Consider the following 21961-nt stretch of genomic DNA (forward strand, 5'->3'; position numbering starts at 1 on the left):
CGGCTAATGCTGAATTCTTGCCGACGCGAGCTCTTGTCGATGCAAGTGGCGAAATAGCCTTGTCTTCTTTAAAAAGACCCAAAAATGGTTTGTGAATCAGAAACAATAGTAAAGTGCCTCCCGTACAAATACTGGTGGATCTCTTGACACCAGAAACTATTGATAATCCTTCTTTCTTAATTTGAGAGTATCCTTTTTCAGCTTCTTCAGGGCTCTTGAGATATAACCAATTCAGATCCATTGTCCACCACTGGGACAACACTGCACCTCAGTGGATTCAGCTCAGAACTGGGATATTATGCTGGGCCTTCATTGTCTCTGTTACTCAGTAACACACTGAAGGGGCAATGAATGAATTCCCATCCATTGACTCTGTCTACACTTCCTGCTGCCTCGGCAAAGCAGCCAGCATTATTAAGGACCCCCACGCACCCCGGACATTCTCTCTTCCACCTTCTTCCGTCGGGAAAAAGATACAAAAGTCTGAGGTCACGTACCAACCGACTCAAGAACAGCTTCTTCCCTGCTGCCGTCAGACTTTCGAATGGACCCACCTTGCATTAAGTTAATCTTTCTCCACACCCCAGCTACGAGTGTAACACTACACTCTGCACTCTCTCGTTTCCTTCTCTATGAACGGTATGCTTTGTCTGTATAGCGCGCCAGAAACAATACTTTTCGCTGTATGTTAATACATGTAACAATAATAAATCAAATCAAACCAAACCTGAGAACCATTTGACAGTCTGCATGTTAAATGTCTTTTTTGCCTCACCAATGAGTTACTGACTCCATTATACACCCTAATTTGCTGAAGACATGTTCTGCTGTATATTAGTACAAAGGTGTATTGTTTATTAAAAGGCAGAGTTGTCCTGGTAAGGTTAATGACAATTCGCTTACAAGAATGGTAAACCAGTCATATAATAAAGAGAGCTGCGCCTGTGCTAAACATTTCTAAAGAAAGTTTTAAATTAAAGAACCAAACAAGTTGCAGTGTAAACTACTTGACTGTGGAAGTGAAATGTTTAGAACAGACAGGCATAGATTTTTAATGTTAAAATCTAATGGCCTGGATTTTGCAGGGGTAATGATGGCAAAACCATCAGCATTAACCATCATTACTCTTCTGAAACTGACAGCAACTTCTGCAATTAAACACTAAATCCAGAGGTTGCTGTCAGTGACTCTACACTTTCCCATCAATATTAGATAGTCAGCGAAATAGTGAGTTCAGAAGAATCTTATTTACGCAGAGAGCGGTGAGAATGTGGAACTCACTAGCACATCAGGTGAAGCAAATAGTGCATTCAAAGGGAGGCTGGATAACCATAGGTCGGAGAAGGGAACAGATGGTGTTAGATGAGGAAAAATCGGAGGGAGAACTATGCTGTTGAAGCTTGCTCAGTCTGCAATCAAAGCAAAATCACAGAACTGAACAAAGAAAAGTACAACACAGGAACAGGCCAGTCAGCCCTCCGAACACATGCCAATCAGGATGCCCGAACTAAACTAAAAAAAAACCTTCTGCCCTTGCTCGGTCTGTATCCCTCCATTCAGGTACCCTGATGACAACAGGTCCTTTATACTATTAGTCCTTCTGTAGAAAACTTTAAAAACATTACACCTAATTGAATGAGATATAATTGGCTTTTTAATTGTGCACAAAGTTCATAATCACAACTAAACAACTTATTGATACTGAAAGAGTAATTTTATATTTGATGAATATCAAATTTCTCCATTGAGCTAAAAGATTCCACACATTTTTTAAGTTTATGATTTTAGCTTCTGCCTTAATCCCATGCAAATGTGCCAAATCATTTATTTTGCCATCTGTACAATTTAAAATTAATATTGAAGGATAATGTGTGTGGTTTACTGTCTGTGAAAATACTCCAATGTTATTGGTTGCTTAACTGCTTGATGTTACTTCTGGTAGACACCTGGAGATCCCCATAATTTGGTGCTAGATTCAAACTGATGTCGGGAAAAAGGAAACCAACGCACAGAGATCGCTAGATCTTCGAGAGGCAGTTTTCTTTGAGGTCAGGGCAGGTGCTGTTGCTTTGTCAGTGACTGCAACATCCAGGCCATTATCGTAAGACATTGGCAAATCAGAGATTCAGTGCTGCTCCTACTCCTTCAGTCAGTCAGGCAAAGTGTATATATCAATGCTAATGGAAAACAGATCTATCCAAACAGCAAATTAAACGACTATTAAAATTACAGATTTAATTGAACGATAAATAATGTATTACTTCCCCTGTTGTCTCCACCCCAATACATTTCCAGGGGAGGGTGTCTTGCCTCAGATCAGACTTGCCAAGTGGCGCTTTTGAAGTCAGCTGGCCATTTTGGGCCCTGCAGGTGTGGTCAATCACTCCATGGAACTTCACTGAGGGCAGCTTCTGAGCAGGACTGTAGTTGTGGGAGTCAAATGTTGAGTAACATTGTCTGATGTGACAGCAACGTGGTTAGCACTGCTGCCTGACAGCGCTAGGGACCCGGGCGGCACGATGGCACAGTGGTTAGCACTGCTGCCTGACAGCGCTAGGGACCCAGGCGGCACATTGGTTAGCACTGCTGCTTGACAGCGCTAGGGACCCGGGCGGCACGATGACACAGTGGTTAGCACTGCTGCCTGACAGCGCCAGGGACCCGGGTTTGATTCCAGCCTTGGGTGACTGTGTGAAGTTTGCACAGTCGTCCCATGTCTGCATGGGTTTCCTCCGGGTGCTCCAGTTTCCTCCCACAGTCCAAAGATGTGCTGGTTAGGTGGGGTGGCCATGCTAAATGTTCTCCTTTAATACCAGGTCACCAGTCCTATCATCTCCTTTTGTTAGACAATATGCCAATGAAATGCCTGGAGATATTTTTCCCCACAACAATAGCTACCCTTCAAAAAGTATATAATTAATTATAAAACACTGAGGCATTCCAAGGGCATTAGGGATACTATAGTACAAAAATACAAATATTTCACTCTTATCTGACTCTGTGTCGACTTTTGCCTGATAACATTCCTGTGAAGCACCTTGGAACATTTTACTAGGTTAACGTTGGGGTGTAAATGGAAGTTGCTGTTATTGTTTTGTTCTTGTTGACAGTATTTGTTAATATTTATTAACAGGGACATAGAATACAAGAGCAAGGGGGTTATGCTGAATTTATACAAGACACTTGTTAGACCTCAGCTGGAATATTGTGTGTAGTTCTGGGTGCCACTATAGGAAGGATAGGAACACATTGGAGAGAATCCAGAAGAGGTTTACAAGAATGGTTTCCAGGGGCAAGAAACTTCAGTTATGGGGATAGATTGGAGAGGTTGGGACTGTTCTCCTTGGAGCGAAGAAGGTTAAGAGGAGATTTGATAGAATTGTTCAAAATCATGAGGGGGCTGGACAGAGTAGATAGGGAGAAACTGTTCCTGCTCAGAAAAGGATCAAGAACGAGAGGGCACAGATTTAAAGGACACTAGGAAACTCAAGAGAACAGAGGGATCTTGGGTGTTTATCCACAGATCCCTGAAGGCAACAGGACAAGTTGAGAGGGTAGTTAAAAAGGCATATGGGACATTTGCCTTTATCAATAATGACATAGATTACAAGAGCAGGAAAGTTATGTTGGAGATGTACAAAATTTTGGTGAGGTCACAGCTGGAATAGTGTGTGCAGTTCTGGTCGCCTCACTATAGGAAGGATGTGACTGTTCTGGAGAGCGTGCAGAGGAGATTCACCAGGATGCTGCCTGGGACATTTGAGCTATGAAAAGAGGCTGACTAGGCTTGATTTATAGAGTCATAGAGGTTTATAGCATGGAAACAGGCCCTTTGGCCCAACTTGTCCATGCCACCCTTTTTTTAAAACCCTAAGCTAATCCCAATTGCCTGCATTTGGCCCATATCCCTCTATACCCATCTTACCCATGTAACTAAATGCTTTTTAAAAGACAGAATTGTACCCGCCTCTGCTACTACCTCTGGCAGCTTGTTCCAGACACTCACCACCCTCTGTGTGAAAAAATTGCCCCTCTGGACCCTTTTGTATCTCTCCCCTCTCACCTTAAACCTATGCCCTCTAGTTTTAGACTCCTCTACCTTTGAGAAAATATATTGGCTATCTAGTTGATCTATGCCCCTCATTATTTTATAGACCTCTATAAGATCACCCCTCAGCCTTCTACGCTCCAAAGAAAGAAGTCCCAGTCTATCCATGCTCTCCTTATAACTCAAACCATCAAGTCCCGGTAGCATCCTAGTAAATCTTTTCTGCATTCTTTCTAGTTTAATAATATCCTTTCTATAATAGGGTGACCAGAATTGCACACAGTATTCCAAGTGTGGCCTTACCAATGTCTTGTACAATTTCAACAAGACGTCCCAACTCCCGTGTTCAATGTTCTGACCAACGAAACCAAGCATGCCGAATGCCTTCTTCACCACTCTGTCCACCTGTGACTCCACTTTCAAGGAGCTATGAACCTGTACGCCTAGATCTCTTTGTTCTGTAACTCTCCCCAACACCCTACCATTAACTGAGTAAGTCCTGTCCTGGTTCAATCTACCAAAATGCATCACCTCACATTTGCCTAAATTAAACTGCATCTGCCATTCGTCAGCCCACTGGCCTAATTGATCAAGATCCCGTTGCAATCTGAGATAACCTTCTTCACTGTCCACTATGCCACCAATCTTGGTGTCATCTGCAAACTTACCTACATCATGCCTACTATATTCTCATCCAAATCATTAATATAAATGACAAATAACAGTGGACCCAGCACAGATTCCTGAGGCACACCGATGGTCACAGGTCTCCAGTTTAAAAAACAACCCTCTACAACCACCCTCTGGCTTCTGTCATCAAGCCAATTTTGTATCCATTTAGCTACCTCACCCTGGTAGATTTAACCTTATGCAACAACCTACCATGCGGTACCTTGTCAAAGGCCTTGCTAAAGTCCATGTAGACAACATCAACTGCACTGCCCTCATCTACCTTCTTGGTTACCCCTTCAAAAAACTGTTTTCTTTAGTGCAGAGAAGGCTGAGGGAGGACCTCAGAGCTGTACAAAATTAGTAGGGGTAAAGAAAAGGTGAATAGGAAACAGCTGTTCCCTTTTGTTAAAGGGTCAATAACAAGAGGGCATAATTTTAAGGTGAGGAGTAGGAGGTTTGGAGGAGATTTGAGGAAAGTCTTTCCCACCCAGAGGGTGGTAGCAGTCTGGAATGCACTTCTTGGGAGGATAGTAGAGGCGGGAAACCTCACAACCTTTAAAAAAGGTGCATGGATGAGCACTTGAAATGTCATAATGTTCAAGGCCATAGGCCAAGTGCTGGAAAGTGGGATTAGTGTAGATTTAATGTAGACTTTTGTCAGTGTAGACTAGATGGGCTGAAGGGCCTCTTCTGTACTGTACAACTCTAAAGCGATTTGCAAAATGTGATGGGAGAAAAACTTTTCACACAACAAATGGTTTGTGTCCTGAAAGCAGGTACAATCGAGGCATTCGAGATGATATTAATACTAACAATGTACAGAGGTATGGGGAAAAGATGGGGAAATAGCACTAAGTCATGATGCTTGTCTGGGAGAGCCAGTGCAGACACAATGGGCCAAATGGCCTCCTTCTGCACCGTAACAATTCTGTGATTCTGCCTCAACTTTGATTATCCTGTCCCTCTCCAAGGCCAACCCTCTTTCCCCTCGAGTAGCTTCTATCGTAAACTATTTCAGACCCTTTGACAAAGGGTATCACTGATTGGAATGGGAGTGCAAGGCAGGTATTTTGGCCTACAGTATGTGCGCTAGACCATCATGTGAATGAGGTAGAAACATAGGAACAGATGTAGGCCATTCTGCCCCTCGAGCCTGATCTGCCATTTAACTAGATCATGGCTGACCTTCTATTTGAACACCACCTTCCCGCACTATCCCCATATCCCTTAATGTCATTGGTATCTAGCAATCTATTGATCTCTGTCTAGGTAGCTTAGGTTTGATGATGGTGCCCATGAGGAAACATATCCTGGTATCAGGGCAAGAGAAGTTAGTTGAGGAATGGGGTTGGGACGTAAGTATGTTGACCATTCAGTAAGATATTGTAATGGCTGATCTATATCTTAACTCCATCCACCTGCCTTTGCTCCAAATACCTTCTTCATTCTTGGTTAGCAAAAGTCAATCGATTTCAACTTTAAAATTGTTCATTTGTTTGGTATTTATTGCTTTTTGTTGGAGAGAGTTCCGTACTGCTGCTACCCTTTGCATGCAGAAGTGTTTCCTAACTTCTCTGACTGCCACGTTTTAGGTTTACGTCCCCTTAACCTAAACTTCTACATCAGCAGAAAATGTTTCTGTCTACCTTATTAATTCAAAATTAAAGATCCCAATCAAGCAATCACCTCTTGACCTTCTACATTCCAGGGACTACAAGCCTTGGGAAAAGAAAACTTCCAGTGGGTTGTTTGCATGATGCTGTTCTGGGTCAAGAAAGTATACTATCATAAATTTCATTCTCGAAAATGCCATCAGTTCCCTGAAATATTATATATGGGCACTTGAAGCATAACAGATGGCTGGCTTAGAGTTGCAAAGACAGCAATTTGATCGAGCAGTTCCGATTGTCTTATAAATAGTTTATAAACATTACTAGAGATTGAAATGTATCGTCTGAGATTGAGATACTGCCAACTGTTTATTACACTGGCTACATTTTTAAAAACTCACTTTAGACATTTTGAAATGATTATTTATGTGGCAAATGCATTGTGTGCTGTGTGAGCTATAGGTCAAAGGCAATACAGCTTAAAAATAAGTGGCCTCGCTTTTTTAACCGGAGTTCTTGGTGAAAGTAACTATTTATAGTGTATTGTGAACGTTCCTTTTGGTGGTGTGTTTATTCCAGGAACATGGGTGTTTGCTGGGGCTCACTATGTCGCAAGTCCCATTGTGGGTTCAAGTCCTGCTCCAATAACTTGAGTACGTCACCAAGGCCAACACTTCACTGCAGTACTGAGTGTTTTTCAGGTGAGACATTAAACCACTTCCCCCGTCTGCACATTCTCCCCGTGTCTGTGTGGGTTTCCACTGGGTGCTCTGGTTTCCTCCCACACTCCAAAAATGTGTGGGTTAGGTGCATTGACCATTCTAAATTCGTTCTCAGTGTACCCGAACAGGCGCCGGAGTGTGGCAACTGGTAGATTTTGATTTTTTTTAAACTGACCTATTCGGAAGAATGAACTGACCCCACAACCTCACAGCTGAAGTACAAATACAAAAATTAATAGAATCCAAATAAGACAAGAAATTAGGTTTTTTTTATAAACAATGCGGAACAGACTCCCTGTAAAAGTCACTAATGCTAGGTCAACTCACTTGTTTTGACAAAAAACACTGGGGCTGGATATCTACTCAGTAAGTTTGGACTTCAGATGGATAAGAGATGATTAAATACTCGGTGGATCGTTATGGTTTTTATGCTGCTGGAAGTGCCAACCGAGACGTGCAACCAGTCATGTAAGATTGATGTCCTTGGTATTTAGGATACAGGTGTTTGAATGTGTAAACCATTCACCTGAAATTCTTCTCTCACTAATTCTGTCCAGAGACATCAATCTGTTCAAATAGCAGAGAGAAGTTTTAGATAAATGCATTTATCAGAGATTTATCTCCCTTGACATTTTACCTAGATATTCATCTCCCGACAGTGATGAAACGCATTGGATTCAGGCCAATACGGAACAAACTGACTGTGGTCTGTTGGATGGAATGGATGTGGCTCATTATTAATTATTTTTTTCATTATTGATCACTAATGGGTGTGCTTCACATTGTTACGAGCAAGATGTTTAAAGTCGATCTACGTGAAGGACAGAAACACTTAATGGAATATTTTTATTCCAATGGATGGCGGGAGTCACACTGGTCATTGTTGTGCATCAGGGAATGCATCAAGTTTGTAATTTAGAAACGTCAACAATTTTCCTGTGTGAAGTCAGCTTATAATTGAAAGCAATCAGAGTCACACACAATTCTGTTAAATTGGGGAATTGGCCATTTTGTCCATCCACAGAACCATGAGGCCATCCGGCCCACCGACTCTGCAACAGAGTATCTCACCCAGGCCCTCTTTCCCATCCTATCCCTGTAATGTTTGAGAGCAGATTTCCACTCCATCTGACGAAGGAGCAGCGCTCCGAAAGCTAGTGGCATTTGCTACCAAATAAACCTGTTGGACTTTAACCTGGTGTTGTTAGACTCCTTACTGTGTTTACCCTACACATTTCCCATGGCTAATCCATCTAATCTACACGTCTTGGGACACTAAGGGGCAACCTTTTTTAGCATGGCCAATCCACCTAACCTGCATATCTTTGGAGTGTGGGAGGAAACCGGAGCACCCGGAGGAAACCTATGCAGACGCGGGGAGAACGTGTAAACTCCACACAGACAGTCACCCGAGGCTGGAATTGAACCCGGGTCCCTGGAGGCTGTGGTGCTAACCACTGTGCCACCCCTTCCATTCTAACCTGATGGTCACTCACTCACTAAGAACGTTTTTACTCCCTATTAGAGTCAGGTCTCTTCTAGCTAAACATTGTTGCTTTAGATTTGTGCTCGAGGGCAGAAAGTACGCAAGCAAGGTCTTTCAAAAAACGTATTCTCTGCTTTTCTTGGCCGGCTGATGAAGAACGAAAGTCAAATTGTTGTACGGGGGATGTGTGTGGATGGGAAAGAAGAATGAAAAGAAGCACCGAGTGACCAATAGCTACAATGGATGTGTTAAATATAAACTTACATGGAATCCCTGGAAAATTCAATTAAAGTTCAGTCTTGTCCACAGGGGAGGGAGAAAGAGCCATTTCAGTAATGGGGAGGATTCCTGTATTAGCTGTTTCTAACAGTCAGAAACAGACGGCACGGTGGCACAGTGGTTAGCTCTGCTGCCTCAAAGCGCCAGGACCCGGGTTCAATTCCAGTCTCGGCTCACTGTCTGTGTGGAGTCTGCACATTCTCCCCGTGTCTGCGTGGGTTTCCTCCGGGTGCTCCGGTTTCCTCCCACAGTCCAAAAGACGTGCTGGTTAGGTGCATTGGCCGTGCTAAATTCTCCCTCCGCGTACCCTAACAGGCGCCGGAGTGTGGCGACTAGGGGATTTTCACAGTAACTTCATTGCAGTGTTAATGACACCAATAAATAAACTTTTAATATACAGTTTTATGATTTCACCACAAACACCTACAAAAGGAAATCTCTCCCGATAGATGTTGAAATGAATTGGTAGACCGCTTCTTACTGGCACAAGAAGAAAAGTACATCAGCAATGAGAATGGCGATTAAAATCCTCTCCGAAATGTTTTGGGGCAGATTTTCCTCTTCATCCCCATTTTATATTCTATGTTTCATACTCCCCCCACTATTACCAACATAGGTGGTGTCTTGAGCAGACCACTTTGCTGTAACATCACCATACCAAAAAAAAGAGGTAGGCTGTTGTTAAAGTATTGAGCTCCCATAATAAAATCTGGATTTTGAGTACCTGGTACATTCTGTTTTCTCTGATCAACATTTTCAGAAAGAATGACCAGTTCCTAACAAACTGTACAACAAGGGAAGTAACTACCATCTGCACATTGTTTCCTTTGGTGCACATAAAGATCCATCTGATTTTTATGCTTGGCAGCATTTGGGGGCGGCACGATGGCAGTGGTTAGCACTGCTGCCTCACAGCGCCAGGGACCCGGGTTTGATTCCGGCCTTGGGTCACTGTCTGTGCGGAGTCTGCACATTTTCCCTGTGTCTGCATGGGTTTCCTCCGGGTGCTCCGGTTCCTTCCTTCCTCCCCCCCCCCCCCCCAGCTCCGGTTCCTCCCCCCCCCCCCCCCACACCCCACACACACACACACACACACACACACACAGTCCAAAAGATGTGCTTGGTTAGGTGCATTGGCCATTCTCCCTCAGTGTACCTGAACCGGTGCCAGAGTGCGGCGACAAGGCGAATTTCACAGTAACTTCATTGCAGTGTTAATGTAAGCCTACTTGTGACACTAATAAATAAACTTTAAACTTTTCTGTTTGTCCCCAACTCATTCCTCTTTCACACCAGTCTAAATCCTCTTTTCATCAATCACATGCTTCTAACTGCACTGGAAGAGAGGGCATGAAGAAAGACTCCATATCAATGATATTTAAAAGGGAAAGGTAAACCTGCAGGGAAGCACACTGCAAAAAAATTCATCCACCTTCCAAAAAAAAAACCTGGCATTGTTTCCACTGAAAATTATCTTGCATGTCAGAGGTGACACCGATTAAGATCATGTAATATTCTTGCGGGACCCCAACATTTCACACACACAGCTGACTGCCACTGGGCTCCCGTATAGATCACCCCAATAACAATTCAGTCAGTTGCTATAGTAATTTAAATATACTAATTCAGAACCATGGAAAATTTTAGAATGGCTTCCCCCAAGATGTCAGGTCCCCACAGCATTTGCACTCTGAAACGTGTCAATATTTAGTAGGCTTAATAAAACATAGTAAGAAGTCTCACAACACCAGGTTAAAGTCCAACAGGTTTATTTGGTACCACAAGCCACTAGCTTTCGGAGCGCTGCCCCTTCATCAGGTGAGTGGGAGTTCTGTTCACAAACAGGGCATATAAAGACAAACTCAATTTACAAAATAATGGTTGGAATGCGAGTCTTTACAGGTAATCAAGTCTTAAAGGTACAGACAATGTGAGTGGAGAGAGGGTTAAGCACAGGTTAAAGAGATGTGTATTGTCTCCAGACAGGACAGTTAGTGAGATTTTGCGGGCCCAGGCAAGTCGTGGGGGTTACAGATAGTGTGACATGTGTGGCAAGGGGCAGTGCTCCGAAAGCTAGTGGCTTGTGCCCCTCATTATTTTATAGACGCATCCACTTGATTCTCGGATCTACGCCAAGCAGATGATCTTAACTTGGCATCACCGCATCTCAGCATGAGTGAAAACCTTCCGAGAAGGAAGAATGGGATAAAGAGGGTTGCTTCAAGAGTGTAAGGGAAAACATATTCATCGAATCTACGGTGCAGAAGGAGGCCATTCGGCCCATCGAGTCTGCACCGACCACAATCCCACCCAGGCCCTATTCCTGTAACCCCACTTATTTATCCTGCTAATCCCCCGACACTAGGGTCAATTTATCATGGCCAATCAACCTAACTTGCACATTTTTGGATGTGGGAGGAAACCAGAGCATCCGGAGGAGACCGACGCAGACACGGGGAGAACGTGCAAACTCCACACAGTGACCCGAAGCCAGATTTGAACCCGGGTCCCTGGCAGTGTTAACTACTGTGCCGCCTGTAGGTGCACAATATCATTGTGAGCCCTGGCTGTTGACTGCCTTTAAATTTGTTTTTCCCAGGACACTAAATGGATAACTGATCCTTTTCAGGTGACCAAGGCTGATGTGTCTTCAACTTACCCTCTCATCTCCACATTTTCTTCAATCTGTGCATCCAGGTCCGACCACCAAAAATAACTACATGCTAATTTTCTTTTTGCAATGTCCTAATTATGTTAGGGGTTGTGGTTTTTACACAAAAAGAAAAAAAAGAGTTTCCAACTAATAACAAGGTTTATTCTAGGTGTTTTTGCCTGTACCGAGAGAAACTGAAACTAAACAGCAGCCTCTGTAGCACCCTAATTGCATCACCATCAAATCAACTGATCAGCTCTTAAAGCAATCATGCAACCAATTAAATATATATATAACTGTAATGACTTCAAATCAGGCAATTGAGCTTGGCCTATTAGAATAAAAGAAGTCTCTGATTAAGGGCCCTTCTGTGCCCGCTGGGCACCGCAGGGACTGGGGTGTATTATTGACCCATTTAATCACATTTTAATTTGACGTTTTAAGTTTCCTTTCCGCTTTGTTTTTTGTTTCGGGTGGTTCCCCTCCTTTTAGGGAGCTGCGCTTTTTGAGTTCTCCCTAAATTAAGTTGATTTTGTTTATTTGGTTAGGACACAAAGAGTTCCCTGATTCAGGGCCAAATTGATGGGCCAATTAGGGAGCCTCTTGTTCTGTGTTTGACCAGGAGTGTCAGTTCCTCTGGAACTCCTAGTGTAGGCTGCTAACTGAACTCACTCTGTATGCTGTTGTCAGACTTGTAAATGAAGGGATTTTGATGAAGGGACTTCCGCCTCAGAGGATTTATTACAATAACCCCTCATCCTTCATCACTGTCTTTGCTGACATACGTTGCCTCCCCACACTCTAAATATTTTGTATCTAAATCCTGTATCCTCTATCTCACTTATTTTTCTTATGTTTTAATGAAAAGCCTTGGGCCGCTTTCCTGGAAAATGTACCCAATCCAAGTGCTAACCAGTGCTGGCTGAGAGGAGGGCAACTGGAGTTTAGGCTCCTGCTGTTCTCATTGGATTGGAGTCCTTCACCTCCGTCGTGAAGCCACAGACGCTGGTTCTTCCCGAGGTCTTGCTTCAGTTGGGGCACTCTTCTCTTCAACATGCCCTCATCACCTGCAGGGGCACATATAGGGTCGACTTCTAGTTGTGGCTCAACGCTGGCAGTGGTCGCCCCTATGACTGGTAATGAGGCCTGCACTGGCATGGGATCCCTACTCCTGAGATGGTCCAGGTGTTTCCTGACAATTTTGCCCTACACTTGGAGCTTAAGACATGGCCCCACTTTTTCCCTTATAATCCCGGGGACGCAACCGAAACCATCCCTGAAGTTCTTCATGTGGACTGGGTTGCTGGTTTTGAACGTTCTCTCTGTCCTTTCAGAATGATAGTTGTTCTTAGTTCTTTTGATTCTCTTGGCACAACTCACACTGTCTGACCAAGTTGGTAATGTCTGCATCCAGACTGGGCCACAATACATAGCTCGAGTAGCATTTTCATCTTTGAAATCCTAGGATGGCCATGGTGTAATTCCATAAGTATCGGATATCTCCCTGGGCGAGGGACAACTACACACGAAGCCCAGAGAACGATGCGATCCTCACCATGGAGCTCATTCTTCTTCATACAGTAGCATTTCATTTTATCGGAGGGCTGTCCTCTGAATCCCCTGTATAATATTGTTTTTTTTTAAATTTAGATAGGACTGGGTCCTTTTCCATCCAGGCCTTGATTTGCCTTAACATAGAACAGTACAGCACAGAACAGGCCCTTCGGCCCACGATGTTGTGCCGAGCTTTATCTGATCATTAAAGAGTATTACATAATATTTATTAAAATCAGCTACTATTCCTTTCAGTATTGAATCAATTGCTGCACTCTTCAAAGGATATACATGAACTCAATGAATAGTCACAATGGACTGAATGGCCTCCTCCTCTGCTGCACAATTCTCTAAACTGGCAAATTCAAAGCAACACCTCAGTCTGATGTTTGGTGGGTATGCCTACTTCAGAGTACAAAAGACCCAGGCCAATAACAAAGAATACTCTAAAACTTCTTTGGCATTTTGCTGTTTGCAAGCCTCTTCTGGAGGTGGCTTTGGTCCCAAAATGTAGAACATAACTGCATTAAAAATGCAATTACACCTAAATTGATCAAATCAGCTGACACTGGATATCTTCTTTATACATAATAGAATGGGAGCAGGAGCAGACCTGGCCCCTTGAGCCTGCTATGCCATTCAATATCAGGGTTGACCTGCCTCATCTCCAGCTTCCCCTCTGCATCCCAAATTCCTTGATTCCCTCAGAGGTCAAAATCTATTTCAGCTAAATTCTCCCTCAGTGTTCCCGAACAGGTGTCGGAGTGTGGTAACTAGGGGATTTTCACAGTAACTTCATTACAGTGTTAATGCAAGCCTACTTGTGACACTAATAAACTTTAAAACTTAAAACAAAATCTGGAGGAGAGAATTCCAAAGATTCACGACCCTGACATAAATTCCTGCCATTTCTGTCTTGATTGTTTGATCCCCTTATACTGAGGTTGTGTACCCCTGTTCTAGATTCCTGGTGTGGAGATGCCGGCGTTGGACTGGGGTAAACACAGTAAGAAGTCTCACAACACCAGGCCAAAGTCAAACAGGTTTATTTGGCAGCAAAAGCCACCGCCTTACAGATACCAGCAAGGTGTCCAAAATATTGAGGGTCAACACAACCTCTTCCACAACTGCTGGTGTTTGCAAATTATGTTACAGTTGTATAAAACGTTGGTTAGGCCACATTTGGAATACGGTGTCCAATTCTGGTCACCACACTACCAGAAGGACGTGGAGGCTTTGGAGAGAGAGAGAGTGCAGAAAAGGTCTACCTGGATGTTGCCTGGTATGGAGGATATTAGCTATGAGGAGAGATTGAATAAACCGGGATTGTTCCTCCTGGAAAGATGGAGGCTGAGGGGTGACCGGATAGAAGTTTATAAAATTATGAGGAGAGGTATAGATCGGGTGAACAGTTGGAAGCTTTTTTCCCAGGGCAGAAATAACAATTACAAGGGGGCATAAGTTCAAGATAAGTGGGGGGGAAAGGTTCAGTGGAGATGTGCGGAGGTAGTTTTTCTTTTACACAGAGGGCGGTGGGGGACTGGAATGCACTGCCAAGTGAGGGGTTGAGGCAGTTATGTTAGCCACATTTAAGACTTATCTTGATAGGCACATGAACAGAAGGGGAATAGAGGGATATAAGCGGTTGGTTTAGATAGGTAAACGTGATTGCACAGGCTTGGAGGGCCTGTGCTGTACTGTTCTTTGTTTGCTAATGAAACTGGGTTAATGGGCAACAGCAGATGACTAAAGTGCTTCAGCGTTGTTATCCAGGTGCCAGGGCTGTGCTCTTGGAGGTATTCATGAGCCACCAGTAACAAGGCCCTACACTGTATCCAGGCAGAGGCAATGGGGGAAGTATTGCCTTGTCTTCTTTAAAAAGCAGTGGATTTAGATCAGTTACTAATGAAGCATCTACCACAGACATATTGATTGCATTTTGTTACCCCAAAGACAACTGTAAACCCCACTTTCTCGATCTGGGAATACCTCCGCTCAGGGTCCTAGACGCAGACACAATAGAGTTAGTTCTCTGTTCCATCTCTCCAGCAATGTACGAGTCCCACTCCAACCCCATAAGGGGAAGTATCGCATGTCAAGATGAGGTCCTTTTTAAGGTCAAAATGAGTCATTAAAGTAGAAGACAAAAGTTTGTTTAATGCCATTGCCGCCCCCACCCCAAGACCACCTTTGATGTTTCCACAGTGGAATATGCAAGGGGACCAGTAAAAAAGCTAAATTAAGAATAAACTTCTCGTAATATTTCACTAACCCCAGGAAGCCCCTTGCCATCCACCCTATAGTCCAATTAGGTCACGGCACTTGCTTGGAAAACACATTTTTTCCTTTTCAGGCCTACCCTGACCTCCAAGAATCGCTGCAAGGCTTCCTCCAGGTTTGCTAGGTGTTCGCATTCCAAAGTTCCTGTGACCAAGACATTGTACAGGCACACCGCTACCTGGGGTAACCCTTGGGGTATATTCTCCATGATCTGTTGAAAATGGCGCATACAGAGGAGACCCCATGGGGCAGACCAGTGTGCTCGTATAGGCCTTTGTTCGTATTGTCACGTGCTTCTGGGATGGCTCATGTGATACAAGTTGGAGATACGCATGATTCATGTCCAACTTCAAAAAAGCTTGGCCCCAGTTAATAGGTCTTCAATCCAGGGCATGAGGTATCCATCAAGCTCAGAAACCCTATTGACAGTAAACTAATGGTCTCCACAAAGTCGGACCAACTTATCCGGCTTAAGGACAGGAACAGCAGGTACAGCCAACCCTGCAAATTGTACAGGTCTTATTAAGACCAGCTTTTCCAGGCATTCTGGTTCCGATTCTACTTTTTCCAAAAGAATCATAGAACCCCTACAGTGCAGAAAGAGCTCTTTGAACCTGCACCGACAACAATCCCGCCCAGGTCCTATCCCCGTAACCCCACATGCTTATCCTGCTGATCCTCCTAATACGAAGGGGCAATTTATCATGGCAATCAACCTAACCCGCACATCTTTGGACTGTGGGAGGAAACTGGAGCAGACATCAGGAGAACGTGTAAATTCCACTCAGACAGTGACCCACGCTGGGAATTGAACCCAGATCCCTGGCGCTGTGAGGCATGAGTGCTAACCATTGTACCAACCTGCCGGAACTGGTCTCACTCTAAAATACTTGGGCACAGCATTGTGGTTGACGTAGATCTTAACTTTGGCTCCCCTTTTTTCCCCAAGCCATTCCTGGAAAACTTTGGGATACTTGGTGATGACTTTGTACAGCGCCCCCCACACCCAGCCTGAAGATCTCCAGCCAGTTCAATCTGATGTGTCGGAGCCAATATCTCCCCATAAGGCTAGGTCCCCGTACAATGATGAGTGGAAGCCGAGCGGACTGCTGCCTGTAATTCAGACTAGGGTCACTGTGATGGCCTTTATCTGTAATGGTTCCCCCTGCAGGTGAACAGCCTGGTCTTTGTGTTTTCTAAGTCCAGGAGCTGAAAACCAGGCCAGAAGTGATCATAAGTCTGCTCCCCAGTAATGGAGATCACAGCCCCCATATCCACTTCCATTTTTAATGGGTGACCATTTACTAACAACTCCAATAGTATGGGGGCAACCTTTGTCGTGGCGATGACATTAAATTGCATTGTCCCTGGTTATGAGCACATCTGCAAGGTACAGTCCAGTACTGGCCTTGGGCTTTTTTCGAAATAGCACACGTTTTGACTGTCCCGATATCTTTGTCTCGGTTGTGGTTTTCTGCAGCATTTGCAATAGTCTATCGTTTGGCATCTACAACCTTCTGGAAGATGCTCCCTGGAGTTTAAAGGCTGTTTCTGCCCTCCCTTGACTGCCTGGTGATGCGACTCGGCCTCTGCCGCTGTAAGGGATTCTGTGGTTTTTTACTAATACCATTGCTCTCAGTTGAGAAATGGACGTTGCATGAGGGTCAAGGGCCGAGGTATACTCCACTCCGGAGGACACTGCTGTCTGACATCTCCTGTAAGTTCCTGAGCTTCTTTCTCTGCATTCTCCAATAATAATGTCAGCTCAATGGTCTTCTTTAGGTCCAAATTGGGTTCTGTCAATTTTGTTTTGGACTGTCACATTATTAATTCCACAGACCAGCCTATCTCATAACATGTCTTTCAGGGGTGGCCCAAGTTCACAGTATTCTGCCAATTTAGCAACCTGGTCAGAAATTTGGTGACAGATTCCCCAGGGGTATGCCCTACCATGTTAAAGCGGTATCGCTGGAGTATTATGGAAGGGTTTGAATCAGAACAGCTTTTAACCAAGTCCGCCAATTCATCAAAGATTTTGGAGTCGGAGCATCCGGGTAGGTCAGGCCTTTTATTACACTGAAGGTCGGGACCCCACATGTCATCAACAGGACCATTTTCTGTTTTTCATCGCCTTCAATATTGTTGGCCCGAAAAAATTAATGCACGCGCTCTGCATATAGGGCTCAGTCTTCTCTGCTTGCATCATAGGCTTCTGGTTTATCAAAAAGAGGCATTTTTCTTACCCAAGGATTACTTGCCTTGACAGTAAAGATGGTCCGGAGAGAGAAAAAACTCACTTGACTCCTCGTCGCCAATGTAACAACCTCACCGAGGCCAATATTCTGTCACACCACCACCCTTTATTTACAATGTGCTGGAAATGCCGCTCAGCGGCTACAGTGTACAGGTCAGCCATGAGTCTTTTGACTGCCGGCCTGAGTGGAACCTGCTGCTTTTAAACCATCCCCCCTCACTGCTCCTTCCCTATTGGGTGAACCTCTATTCACTAATGGGAAGTTCCTATTCCAAAAGCCCACAGAGAGATCTATTGATGATTCCCTTGTGGTCATCATAACACCCACCAAAACTTCTTATGCACTCTTCAGAACACTAATGGCCATAAACATGTACCCAATATTGAAACGCAAAGGACTATTAGTATATTTTGTAATCTTTGATAAACTATTTCTTACAGCTTGTAAATTGTAACACAAATCATTCATATATCAATAAAAACAAACACAGGTTGCACACAAAATCACGATGTTTCATATTAATTTCTCGGAAATATTTTTGCCCCTGTTTTAGTTTCATGTCCCATTCCAGAGACTCGACACAAATATTTTGGCTAAAACTCCAATGCATTATGAACAGAGGACTGCATTGTCAGTGCCATTTTTTGGATGAAACACCTTTTGGGTGGATGTGAAAGATTCAAAGGTACCATTTCAAAGAGGAAGAATGTGTTGATCATTTTGTACCTGTCAAACCAACATTGCTATAACTGACCAGCAAGGCACAGTCACATTGCTGCTCGTGGGAGCTTGCTGTGCGCAAATTGACAGCTGCATTTCCTGCATTACAACAGTAACAAACTTCCAAAGGATTGCATCAGCTAAAGCGCTCATCGGGACAGCCTGAGGTCGGGAAAGGCGATATATAAATGCAAGTCCCCTCCTTTGTCACTGAAGTAGCTGACTGACTGAAGTTATTCATTTGGGCTTGCATTATTTGCCAGCAGGTGATTGTGATCGAGACTGCACATGGCCAACTGGTGTAAAACGGTGACTCGGGGGACAGCAAGTGTTTGAGAAGTGAGAGAACTCTGTGACACGAGTACAAAGTGGAAGGGCCGAGAGTGACAGCTGCAGCAGCCGGCAGCCCAGCCATGCCAAGCAGGCGGGCGGGACAGCTCCCAGAGTACAAAGTGCCAACAACAAGCAGGAAAATTGCAACACAGTTACTCACGTACCTGGCAGGTTGCAATCTCTTGACTTGTTACAGCGCGGACCAGGCGGGAAAAATATAAATAACTAAAGTAGCAACTCCATTGACTTCTTCCCTCCTCAGGGCACAGGCTCGCGCGTCCAATCAGCGCGCGTCCAGTCAACGTCCAATCAGCACGCGTACAATCAGCGTCCATTCAGGGCGCGTCCAATCAGGGCGTGTCCAGTCAGGGCGTGTCCAATCAGCGCACGCCCGGGTCCGCCCCCGCCCCCGTCACCGCCCCTCCGACACGTCACCAACTCCGGCCGATGTCATTGCGTCTGCGTTCTACGTCACAGAAAGGTGCTCCGTCGGCAGCCGGGTGACGTAAACGCAGCTGAGAAGGGGCGGGGCGACGGCAATCCGGTGAACGTCACCTCGGCGTAAGGTGCGGTGTCACGTGCACTTGCGCCGGCTGCGTGCTGACGTCGCCGCCCATAGTTACCCGGCGCCCTGAGGAGGAGAAGGAGAAGATGGTGAGTGTGAGTGAGGGGATGGGGGGGAGAGCTGGAGTCAGGGCCATTGAGGCGGAGGGTGTTGAAATATGGAGCCCCTTTCCCCTCTCCGGGCCGGAGTGGGCGGCTTGCTCCCCTGTGGCCTTTTGTTTCTCCCGCCTTCCCTGGGCTCTGTTGTGAAGTGAGCGGTTGCTGTGACGCCATGGCTGTGGAGCTCAGGCTGCAGAGTGAAGCCTGAGGCCTGGGATTAACCACAGGGAGGGAGGGGATTTCTGTCTAATCCCCCACCGTTATATAAACGGAACACACTTGTTCCTTCAGTCACTGGCACCTTGCAGGGTAAACTGGAGGGTTTTTATTATTATTAGGCTTACATTAACGCTGCAGTGAAGTTACTGTGAAAATCCCCTAGTTTGATTTGAATTATTATTATCAGATGTGTTAGTATACAGTGAAAAGTATTATTTCTTGTGTGCTCTACAGTCAAAGCATACTGTTCATAGAGAAGGAAACGAGAGAGTGCAGAATGTAGTGTTACTGTCATAGTTAGGGTGTAGAGAAAGATCAGCTTAGTGTGAGGTGGGTCCATTCAAAAGTCTGATGGCAATAATCATTTATTTTCTTTCAGAAATGTGAGCTTACTTTGGCACTGCTCTCCCTCAGTTGAATGAATATATTAGAGCTCATGACAGGATAGATTTCATGATTTAATGATTTCCTGATTTAATATGATATGTTGACCGGTTGTGATGACAGCCCCTCTAAATTATTAAAGAAGTTCTTGCAGTTGTATTTTAGGTTACATCGTAACATGCTTCACATATAATTACTTATTTTCCAGTTTAGTTATTTAGTCAGATACAGCAGCCACTTCTGTGCGTGCAGAATGCTCCCACACATCAACATGGTGATTTTCCTTTTTTTAGTTTTGGGTGGTTTTTGAGGGAAAATATTAGTCATAACACTAAAATAACTCCAACCATTATAGCTGAATCACCAGTAGGTTTATATCTCCTCCAAAGAACTGTACTTGTTTAGCGTCTTAATAAGAACATAAGAACTGGCAGCAGGAGTAGGCCATCTGCCCCTCGAGCCTGCTCCACCATTCAATAAGATCATGGCTGATCTTTTTGTGGACTCGGCTCCACTTACCCGCCCGCTCACCATAACCCTCAATTCCTTTACTGTTCAAAAATTTATCTATCCTTGCCTTAAAAATAATCTTTTCAAAGTAAATTAGAAAACTGTTCTTAATGTATGCTATTTTAATTATTTAGTTATGTTTTTAGATATCAATGTATGAACAAAACCAAAGGGGACATCTCTGAATCTAAGGGACAGCGATAAAACCATAAGAAATAGGAATTTGCTGGCACAATGGCAAAGTGGTTAGCACTAATGCCTCTCAGTGCCAAGGACCCGGGTTCAATTCCGGCCTTGGGTCACTCTGGAGTTTGCATGTTCTCCCCTTGTCTATGTGAGTTCCCTCCAGTGCTCCGGTTTCCTCCCGTAGTCCAAAAGTGTGCATGTTAGGTCGATTGACCATGCTAAATTGCCCCAAAATGTGTAGGTTAGGAGGACTAGTGGTGTAAATTTGTGGGCTACGGGGATAGGGCCTGCCCTGCGTAAAATGCTTTATCGGAGAGTCAAACCAGAGTTGGTGGACCGAATGGCCGCTTCCTGCACTGTAGACATTCTATGATTCCATGAGGAACAGGAGTAGGCCATTCAGCCCCTCAAGCCTGCTCCGCCATTTGGTAGGATCATGACTGATCTGGCATTCCTTACTTCCACTTTTCTGCCCTTTCCCCATAATCCTTGATTTCCTTACTGATCAAGAATCAATCTATCTCGGCCTTCAACATACATAAGGACTGTGCCTCCACAACTCACTGTGGAGAGGAGTTCCAAGAACGCTCAACCCTCGAGTGAAGAAATTCCTCCTCATCTCAGTCTTAAATTGGTACCCCTTTCTTCTGAGACCATACCCTCTGGTCCTAGACTCTCCCATGAGGGGAAGCATCCTCACAGCATTTACCCTATCAAGCCCCTTAAGAATCCTATATGTTTCAGTGAGATCACCTCTCATTCTTCTAAATTCCAATGAGTAGAGTCCCAGACATTTTAACCTTTGCTCAAAAGACATCCCTCCATACTGGGGATCATCTTAGTGAACTGTCTCTGAACTTCTTCCAATGAAACAATATCTTTCCTTTAAAAAACTGATGGAAAAACTGTATGGTAGTAACTTTCAGAATAGAAATAAATTGGCTCATAATTCAGCAAAGATGAGTTGGACTAGCTGAGTTGCTCTTGCGGTAAGCTGACATGATGGACTGAATGGCCTTGTGTTGTAACCAATCCCTTTATCTAGAAGTGTAGAAAGAGCTGCCACCTGAGATTTCACCTTCACATCTATGGCCTTTGGATTACATCTTTGTTCCCACATTGTTTTTCCAATTATAATCCTCAAATGTCCATTTAAGACTATGCAAATTATTGACCTGGCCCTAAAAAGAGGCCATTAGCTTGTCAGTGATTAATCAATTAAAGAAATTAGGTGTTCCCCTCATTTGCTAATTATTGTAATTGTTCTATTTGGTGTTTATGCTATTTAGATTTCACCACTTGCCAGAAGAGGGTTGACTGTATGGTGAAAGATATTTTGCTATAGTACAGGATTTAAACTTTCACCATCTTTATTTTGGTCAAACAT

The 21961-nt window shown here is 44.2% G+C and overlaps 2 protein-coding genes across 2 annotated transcripts in view; one reads left to right on the top strand and one right to left on the bottom strand.

The window, feature by feature from the left end:
* sfxn2 (sideroflexin 2) overlaps positions 1–18919 on the bottom strand; it is a 96153-nt gene extending 77234 nt beyond the window's left edge. The window contains exon 1 of the mRNA XM_078223163.1: positions 18777–18919. The gene's annotated coding sequence lies outside the window, so the exon portion shown is untranslated. The remainder of the gene's footprint in view (positions 1–18776) is intronic.
* A 298-nt stretch (positions 18920–19217) lies between these two features.
* arl3b (ADP ribosylation factor like GTPase 3b) overlaps positions 19218–21961 on the top strand; it is a 31263-nt gene continuing 28519 nt past the window's right edge. Inside the window, exon 1 of the mRNA XM_078223168.1 lies at positions 19218–19266. Within this exon, the coding sequence (XP_078079294.1) occupies positions 19264–19266 (3 nt within the window). The 5' untranslated portion in view covers positions 19218–19263. The remainder of the gene's footprint in view (positions 19267–21961) is intronic.

Source organism: Mustelus asterias, chromosome 11, assembly GCF_964213995.1.
Source record: "Mustelus asterias chromosome 11, sMusAst1.hap1.1, whole genome shotgun sequence".
Taxonomy (NCBI): Eukaryota; Metazoa; Chordata; class Chondrichthyes; order Carcharhiniformes; family Triakidae; genus Mustelus; species Mustelus asterias.